Below are 9,440 nucleotides of genomic sequence, written 5' to 3'. Positions count from 1 at the left end.
TTTTTTTTTTTTTTTTTTTGCACGCCTAAAACTCTACTTGTTTTGTATACAAGATTCTAAGAAAAACAACTGCACAACACCACAAGGTTGACAGAGAGAGTCCTTTTGCCGCCCACTAAAAAGTGTCCTTCTTTCCTGTCTGGGGCTGGTCCAGTTTGTGACTTGGAAGTCTTTTGATAATTTCATCATTATTTCATTTGTAAATATAAACAGGTGTTAATCCAGGTTTCTCTCAGTATCACCAGTATCGTCTGTTCCCTCCAGGTGATTTCTTCTTTAGGGTGCTGTGTGCTGCTTTGCATAGATTGCAGATGATCCGTTTAGGCCTCCTTACAACACCCTCCCTTCAAAATTCCCATCTGTTGGCCAGGCTTGTCTATTACCGTGATATTCAGCAGGCAGGTGATTTTTCCCCGTGTTTCATTTAATTTTGTTTTTCTAGAAATGGTTAAAAAGCCTAATAAATTTACATGGTAAACTTGCAGCGAAGGAATAGCAACAAGTTATTTACATCTGTTTTCTTTACAGAGACTGAACAAAGACCTTATAATATATATTTATCTGCATATCTCAAAGGCAAAACAAATGAACAAAACGAGTTGGTAATGTAGCATTGTACATTGTCATCATTGAGGATATCCTGGTACCATGAGGTTAAATTACTGAAACCAAAATCCAGTCTTTACAGTGGGTCATAAGGGATATGTCTCACAATCAACTGGGATAAATATTGTAAAAGGCGTGACTAATGCACAAAATACATAAAATTCATAGAAATGATATCTATACATGGAACAAGGATAGGAAATGTACAAACTCATTTAAGGACCTCTATTTTGCACAAAGTTGAAAAAAGGTATTGGATTAATATATTAATAATTATCAAATATTTAAGTCGGCAATAAACATACACATATTTGTGTTCTCTTTACCGACACTATTCAACCTCCAGTCCACTAAAAATAAAATCATGGCATGTGCTTAATTAGCCTTACACACCTTTAATTTGTACAATCATACCCTTTCCCTTAGGGAGTTTCGCTCTTCTCTGCTGAAGAGCAGTGCATTTTGTTTACAACAAGATTTCAGATTAGAGGAGTGGGCCTTGTGAGTGCGCCCTGTAAGACATTTTGCATTTTTTTTCCAAGAAGCTACCGAGCCTCTACCTCTTTGGGGTTACGTGATGGGGAGTAGTCCCGTGGGTCCTGGGTGGTGGTGAGGGGGGTAGTCCTCCGGGGCGAGGCCGGCCTGGCACTGCCAGCTGGCACAAGGGGTGGGGGTGCGCTAAGTGCGGCAGTAGGGGGTGTTCTGTTCAGAGGGCCATTGTGTCCTGTGGAGGGGCTGAGTCTGGGGTAGGGCATTCCGCCTAGGTGGGGCATAAAGGGGGGCATGTGTGGTAGATGCCCCTCCATAGGGGACTGGTGCAGCTGATGGAGCCGTGCTCTGTCCAGTTCCTCCCTCAGGTGGAGGCGCTCTCGCTCCTCCGCTTGCTGTCGCATCCTCTCATGCTCCCTGCGTACCTCCAACAGGTGCTCATGGTGGGAGTAGTCATGAGCCTCCCTTTCACGGTAGGCCCGCTCCTGTTCATACATGGTGGGGAAACGATGTCCTGGCTCTGCCCTGAGCTGGAAGTCCATGCGGCGCTGCAGATCCAAGCTGCGGTAGGCCTCTCTAAGCGGATCCCAAGGAAAGGCTGTGTGCGGCAGGCGCTCTCTTCCTGCAAGTGGGCTAACTCCCATGAAGGGAGCCATACGAGCCCGGTCTAGCACATTGAGACTGCCCATCTGAGGCATGGCACTCATGGAAAGTGGCAGAGAATGTGCCATGGGGACACCATGCAGGCCAGGTGCTGAGATGTCACTGCCACGGGGCGAAGGGATTGGAGGCTGCTGGGACAAAGGTGGGTGGTGGTGGTGTGGGTTTCCTGGCTGGCTGACTGGAGTAGGAAGAGCTTGGACTGGTGGTTGGGGGGCCGGCTCCGAACTAACCACCATGACCTCCTGCTCCTCCTTCCTCTCCTCCTTAATCTTCATGTCATTTTTCACCTTGGGGAGGAGCTCTGTGGGCTCCTTTCTCTCGTTGTCCTTGAGTGTAGGCAGAGGCCCACCTGCCATCTTGATGCCCTGCTCATTGATCACTGTCTTAGAGTAGGGAGAAGGAGAACGCTGAGTGAGTTTGATGGAGTCTTCTGAGGGTCTCCTCTCTAGCATCTCCTTGCCCGGCGAGCGACTCTCCTTCACCTTCACATCAGCCAGTGTGGAAGACTCTCTGTGCCGCTCCAATAGCTCCTTCTCTGCCTCACGGACCCTGTCCGCGCTCCCGCTGTGATGCCGGCCTGAATCACTAGAGTTCTGGCTGCTGGAGCGAATCAGGTTGCTGATCTGGTAGCTGACCGGTGCAGAGGCCGGAGATGAACGATTGGAGTGGCGGTTGCGATCCACAGAATCCCTGTAATGGCACAACATAAGAGTTTGGGTTATGCCAGTGGATTGTGTTTGCTTAGGGTTTGATTAATTTTCCACAATAAAATCTGCTTTAAAATCCTCTTTTAAAACTTGCAAGTTGCCGTGCTCTTGCATTCTGCTGATGTTTTCCGTTTAAGTTTGTCAGTAACCCCCTCAATACTGCTAGAATACCATTCATAGAGATGTTTCCAATTAATTTTTGACAAATAGCTCCTCTTGAAGCTTTGTGTCGTTGGCTCCTTTATAAGCTTGCTGGTGGTTCAATTTATTTCAGTTTCCGTGGATACAACTTGTGGCTAACTAGAATTTTTTTCTCTTGGATCTGAGTGATTTTGTTTTGTTCGAATATAATTTGATCAGCTTGTACATATAATAATGCTAGTTTATCGTAGTCATTATTGTTGACATACTTTAGGAGTTGTATTTTAAACACTTCTGTATGAAAATAAACGCAGTTTCTGTGGCCTAGATGATCATATTTGGGGCAGCACACAAAACACACAAGGCTCAACAAGCAGACAAAAACAAAAGTTAGTTTGACCCACCTGTCTTTATCTTTCTCCTCTTTGCCGACTGACGAGTCTCTTTTCTCACGTTCCCTCTCCCGTTCCCGTTCCCGTTCTCGCTCTCGTTCTCTCTCATGGCTGTTGGCCGAGCTGCTTCTCTCAGCATCTGCGGTTTTGGGCCACTGTGGTGGGGTGGGGAAAGACGGCGGGGTCCGTCGAAGTCTGTTCCAGGTGTCGTGATGTGGGCTGCCAAATGTGGGCAGTCCTCCTGGCCCCTCCTTGGTGCCAAACACACTGTTAGACCCTGAAGGAAAGAAGCAGACAGGCGTGGGACCCGCTGTAAGTTAATTGGGCACAAAACCTTCTTGAGGACACATAAAATGAGAAAGACTCAACAACAAAAGCTGCTTTTGTCTTTGTCTCTGGAGGTTCACTGAAGCACTGAAGCTGTTTGAAAGAGTTAGAGGTTAATGCCCCCACTCCCCGACATCCCAAGTGGAGCAAAAAAAAAAAAAAAAAACTACTCATTTGCTTTTATACTAAAGGTCTTTTCCCCCTCCCTCCCTTTTCTGCACCGGATGAACAGGGGAGACTCACTTGCCCTCTGGAGATGACGGCTGTGAAAAGCCAAGGGAAACCTTAGCATTCCACGGCATGTCTATTCCAATCACATCCACTTTCACAACAGGGTGACCGATTTGGCACACAAATATAGGAAGGATGAAGAGAAAGAGAGAAAGGCGCAGAGAAAAGATGCAAAGGGAAAAGAGAAAACCCTCCATGGTGGTGCAGAAGGGACTTGTCAAATAATTAATAGATGAATTGCCACCAAATAGCAGACCTAAGAGTGCCTGTTGGCAGCAACACAGCCAGATTAAAGCCAGGCTGTCAGGGACATAGTTGGTAGATGAAGTGGAGGCAGGGAGGAGGTTTGCTGTGGTGTGCTGTGCTGCCTTGTTGGGCCTCCCTGGGCTAGGGCTGTTTTGACACAGAAACTAGAGCTAAGTGTCTTGATTTTTTTTTTCCTCCCCTCCTGGCTCTCCCTGTGGTCTAACGCTGTCCTGCTCTGTTCTGCTACTGGCCACAGGGGCCAGATTGAAGGGGGGGAGGCGGTGGAGAGGGGGCCAACGCTTACCAAGCGAGGGGTTGCCTAATCCTCCGAAGGCACTGCTTGAAAGGTTGCCGAGGCCGCCAAAGGAACTGGAGCGACTGAAAGGATCTGCAAAATGCCAAACAGGGATTAGCAAAAGGGGGGGCTGGCTAACAGTGCTCACCCCAACACCAACCCATTCCACTCGGCTTCTTTCTTACAAGCGAGCCGTGGTTTTCTAGTGCTGCGACCCTAACTCTCTGCCTGGTAATCCTGCAGCAGCCAGGTTGCCTGGATGCTGGATTCACTGCCACTAACTGGAATGGAGTTTCTCTGACCCTGCTGGGGCTGTTGGAACAATACTGCTTGGTGGGGAAATTAGTTTTGAGTTCTTGGAGCTGAGCTGGAAATGGATTTGTGGTAGGACAAGGGAATTAGGAGCTGTGACAATTAGGCTAGACAGCACAGCGATTTAACTGGTGAGTCACTATCTGATGGACTCCACAGTCACAGACTACAGCCTCCCAAATTTACAGGGACAACACAAATATTTAGTCTGAGAAGTCAGTGAACAGCACTCATTAACTAATAATTTGCAGTCCCACTTTAAGTCAGAAATAATCCATCAGGAAATGCAGAACTTGCCAACCGATTAGGGTTCAAGGATTTTTAATTCTGGAGCTTGTTAGCATATTAGGAAAGACAACAATTGAGAAATCTCCTCTGCCTCACACATGAATTCCCATTTGCTGGCTAAATCTTCATCCTCAGTTTACCATGTTTTCATAGGCACAAAATGGACTTACACTTAAACAGTGTCTCAGTCAGAATAGAGGAGAATAAATAAAAATGCAAACAGCCGAATGCACAAATGAGTCACGCAGCATGAAAACTGCTTCATTATTCCCTTATTCCTAGGTATGACAAAATCAGCTTGGCACGCTTACAGAAAATAGTGTCATATATGCTGCTGCACTCTGTGTAGTCTGTCCGAACAAATGAGGGATGACAAATCGGTCTGGAGGCTGGAAACTACTTCCATTTTAATAAACCCAGACCCCGGAGTTATTTTCGGCAGGATTATGAATTACACTGGCTGATTGCAGGATGGCTACATTCAACATTATGGTAAAGTAAGAGTTTGCTGAGGCGGTACTGCAGCCGGCTGTTGCTAACCGGATTGTACATTAACCTTGAAGTGAACCTGAGATCAAAAACTAGAAACGTCCTTGGTTCAGATTACACCCTGGTGGCTTTTAATGTATTTGAAACATGAGTGCAAGGAAGAATGAGTGAGAGATTCATGTATCGAAAGAGGAGATAAATGTATAAAAAATTATAAACATGGGGGTTTACTTACACTTACCTGCCAAATGGCTAGGAGGCAGGAATCCACTGGGATGGGAGGGGGGTCCGTATGGAGACGGAGCAGGGTGTCCGGAGCCTATCAGAACAGAGAGGACGAAATGGTATTTTAATCCACTTCCAGCCAAATCATCTGCTCGTCTTTTCCCCTACTATTACCTTGAGGAGCACAATCTTACCCCAAACCCTAGACCCTTTGCTGGGGTTAAAACAAATATGTCTGCCACCGTATCACAAACTCTGACACAACCTAAGCTAAACGCATAAAGAGTTGGTGCAGTAATGCCACCGGCTAAATCAGCTGGTTTTACTGCAGCCGTTATTTGTTTGTGCGTGCGCCCGTAGCAGCTTAGCGAGGTCAGCTCTTGAATGTACAGCAAGCTGGCCTCTTTCACAAAACACTGTTACCATCACCCATATTTCATGAATTGTTAATGATAGAACCAATTACAGGAGTGCTTCTGACACACCACTGCATAATTACCAGTCAAAGGCCATTCTCTTCTCTGTTGCCCTCCAACACAGGGCAAATCAGTCAATTACCTAACTGAGAGGCATGCATATTCATAGACATATCTGACTCCCCTTTACTGGCAAAACACTTGCTACAAAAGCACTATGATTATGTGAATATTGCATGAGAGGGAAAATAATAAAAAACTGTTTTTCTGACATTTAGTTATAATTGTTAATTTCCATAAAGGCAATAATGACTTTGGGAGGCTTGAACTTTGAGTGTTTTTGATGATTTGTCTTGGTCTGGGAGTCTTGACCAACCTGTGGAGGAGAAGAGGGGTCGTGCCAGATCATGAGGGTACGGGAACCCTGGGAAGACTCCTGGCGCTGGGGGTCGACTAAACAGGTCCAGCTTCCCATTCATGTCAAGTTTGTGTGGGTCCAGCTGCATTTGCTACAGAGAAGCAGAGGGAAGGAGAGGGAGGCAGAGAAAATGAGGTCAGTATGCAACAATATGAAACATTTCCAACAAGAGAGTGAGCACGAGTGATCTGCAGCTACACTGGATGAGAGATCAGAGAGGGACACAGACTTTGACAATGGCTCCATGTTTTCAATTCTGATTAGCTGTATTATATAAATATATATATATATGTATAATTGTAAGCTGATTAGGCAAACAATATCCTTGGCAGCTGGGGTTCTGGGCCCAAGAAAACCCTGAGACACCCAGGGCCAGTGGTATTAGCAGAGGATCTCCATGGCAAGGCCACACTATCCTCTGTCAGTGAGAGGAGTATTTCCATATAAGCATTTTTGTTCTGTGTTCACATGCTGCTTCCGATACTGAGCGCTACATTTACGGTCTAACTCTTTTCTTGTGGAGTTGGAGAGAGCCATGCTTTACAAAACAGTATACTTTCAAAGTGGAGCCTTCTTCTGTTGGACTTTTATTTTTTTTAAACCCCTGCCTCTTTCCAATCACGTGATCTTTCTAAGTTTAAATCCAACTCTGGCTTGATCTACTCTAGCATGTAGTGTGTTCAGTAAGTAAGTTATTTAGGCTGTTTTCCATAACCAATATAGTGTATCTGGCTTTGCATTAGAGCAAGATTCCTTAAAAACATCACTATCTGTCTCACGCACCTTCATTTTCTGCTGGTGGTGGTAGATCTGCCATGCGATCTGGACATGCACTGCACACCACTTGCCAGGTTTCTAAAAATTTAGAGAGAAACTGAGGTTAGCCTGCTGGCTTTGATATGGGGAGCTAAAAATTGATTCTGGCATCGAGCTTTTCTGGCCAAACTACAAAGTGGGAACTCTTCAGAATTTGCAACCAGGCAACATATTAAGAAAATCTAACCCCAATACAGACCTCAAAGCTAAACTTAAATGCAGCCAAAAAACCCTGCATTTGCTTGATTGTGAATTGTTAAAGAATTTGAGGTTTTAGACTTTGTGGCCTGGCCAGAGAGATGAAGCATTTAACAAAAAAAGGATAAGACATCTACTTACCCTAACAGATGTCCTGAATGGATCTGTTATCTGTATGGATAAACAGATAATCATTATTACGAACAACAAAGACACATCCTGAAAATGTAAAAAGAACTGCTTCTCTATGGGACATGTGTGCGGCATATGTGTGGCTGTCATCAGAAGGAATCAGAGCAGACTGGCTGGGATGCTATCGGCCTGATGCTTACCCGCGGGTCCTTCTGTAGAAGCGTGTGAGGCACTGCTCCAGGACGTGCTGCTACATCGATAGGATTAGATGCCTGACAGAGAAAGACAAAGACAAGGAGATGCATGGTGATCAACCTAATCTAGAACATCTGTATATGGGAAGAAAGAAACTAAACTTGCTACAACAATACTAAACAATTTGACCTCATAGTAATTCTCAAAGGGGGTCTGAGGCATTCTCAAGAGTGTCCTCTGTAGAGGGCTGTTAATTGCACTTTTTCACCTTTTTTTAAATATCCCCTGAGATAATGAATAAGATTATTGTAATCCTAGTTTTCATTTTATTGCTAGTATGTCCTTACAAATATCTTCACATGCATTCTATTTTTATGGGACTAAACCTTAAACCTTATCCTTATGCTTTCTGTCAGTGCTCTTATGTAGATGCCATGTAAGCATGTAAAAACTACTGGAAGATCCTCTAGCATCCACTCCAACCTTTATACTTCCTTATTTGCTTTTATGGTCAGCTAATCCCCAACTACTGCTGCTACTACTATAGCTGATGCAGATTAAAACTGCAGTGTTGCTTCAGGTGCTGAGATCTGCCAGAGCAGCACATCTCTAATCGTTTCATCTTCGAGTCATCTCGAAGTCTTCGGAGCATGAGATCCTAGATCAGTATTGTTGCTCATTAATGACAGGATGATTCTGCAGGGTGACCAGGGTCGCCAGCCCCCGCAAACAAACATACTTCCCAAGCTCTATCCCCCAAGCTCGTCTCCAAGAATACTTAGCAGGGGCTTTGGATGCATAAAACTGCGCCTTGAACCATCTGGAGGGGCCTTCCACAAAAGGGAACCTCCATCACTGAGCCCTCTGGGAATAGGGCCAGCGGATTTAGGCCAGCTTTGATTGGTGGCTTACTTCAGGTCATAGCCCCTGAGCATCTGCCAGACTCACACCCTCCCGCCCCTCGACATCCCCTGCATCTCCTCCCTTCTGCTCTCCTGGACAGGCAGACATCACGCTCTTATTTTTGGCCTATAATGACTAAGGCTTATAGTCAACTTGCATTTTAAAATTTTTGTTTACCCTTTGTGCGTTTTTCACCTAAAAGTATGCACACTTTGTGATTCCTTTTGTGCTCATGCTTCCTTAAATTCTCCTGTTTCTAGATGGTGGGTTGAGGGATGTGGTTCTGACCTTGGGTTGGAAGGCTCCTTGCAGCGAGCTGAAGGGTCCTGAGTGAGGGAGCAGCGGGGGCATGCCTGGCATGGCTGGGGGGTAGGAGGGGAAGAACTGGGAGGGGGTGGGGGAACGACACAAAACAAAAAATCATACAGAGATACATACGGGACTCAAGCATATTCCACGCACACAAAGCCACTGCCACAGTAAATGCTGTCACGGCAACATTCAAATATGTCAAACATCTGATTTGCCAAATGCAAATACTGTTAACACATTTAAATTAGTTTAACAATAGAAACTTACGTTTGAATGTCTGATAAATGGATTGTCCAGTTTGGGGGCATATTTGTCGAACTGGAATGGACAGGAAAGAAAAGAATTAGGAGACAAAAGTCCACATAATGATCCCCTCATGCAACAGCCTTCTTTGATAATAATGTCTCATTATTATTATTTTTTTTTTTTACATTACAAAGGCAAAACACATGAGCAACATCTGTAACTGGTAATACGCAGGGTTTGGTCCAGAATAATAAGCCCTGAGGTAAAGCAGCTGGCTTGAACTGGTCATGGGTTTACTTAAACAGCATGGTCAGATAGGCAGTTAAATCACTAACAATACAACCGCTTAAGCACACTGCCAAGATGAAGACAGCCTGCATGATTTTTCAATTG

General features: G+C 45.1%; 1 protein-coding gene across 8 annotated transcripts in view; it reads right to left on the bottom strand.

The window, feature by feature from the left end:
- The window catches only part of fbrsl1 (fibrosin-like 1), a 270,174-nt gene continuing 260,734 nt past the window's right edge, over window positions 1-9,440 (bottom strand). For 4 of the 8 annotated variants that reach the window (XM_030737147.1, XM_030737149.1, XM_030737152.1 and 1 more), the window contains 10 exons: window positions 9,069-9,119; window positions 8,778-8,873; window positions 7,592-7,663; window positions 7,401-7,430; window positions 7,029-7,100; window positions 6,204-6,336; window positions 5,422-5,505; window positions 4,107-4,190; window positions 3,011-3,275; window positions 1-2,448 (listed from right to left, as the gene is read on the bottom strand). In XM_030737147.1, the coding sequence (XP_030593007.1) occupies window positions 1,152-2,448; window positions 3,011-3,275; window positions 4,107-4,190; window positions 5,422-5,505; window positions 6,204-6,336; window positions 7,029-7,100; window positions 7,401-7,430; window positions 7,592-7,663; window positions 8,778-8,873; window positions 9,069-9,119 (2,184 nt within the window). In that variant the 3' untranslated portion in view covers window positions 1-1,151. The remainder of the gene's footprint in view (window positions 2,449-3,010; window positions 3,276-4,106; window positions 4,191-5,421; window positions 5,506-6,203; window positions 6,337-7,028; window positions 7,101-7,400; window positions 7,431-7,591; window positions 7,664-8,777; window positions 8,874-9,068; window positions 9,120-9,440) is intronic. The other 4 variants (XM_030737148.1, XM_030737150.1, XM_030737151.1 and 1 more) reach the window with 4 other exon arrangements.

The sequence above is a fragment of the Archocentrus centrarchus genome, chromosome 9, assembly GCF_007364275.1.
Source record: "Archocentrus centrarchus isolate MPI-CPG fArcCen1 chromosome 9, fArcCen1, whole genome shotgun sequence".
In the NCBI taxonomy this organism is placed as follows: Eukaryota; Metazoa; Chordata; class Actinopteri; order Cichliformes; family Cichlidae; genus Archocentrus; species Archocentrus centrarchus.
The sequence above is the reverse complement of the archived record's forward strand: the minus strand, read 5'-3'. Positions and strand labels throughout refer to the sequence as shown.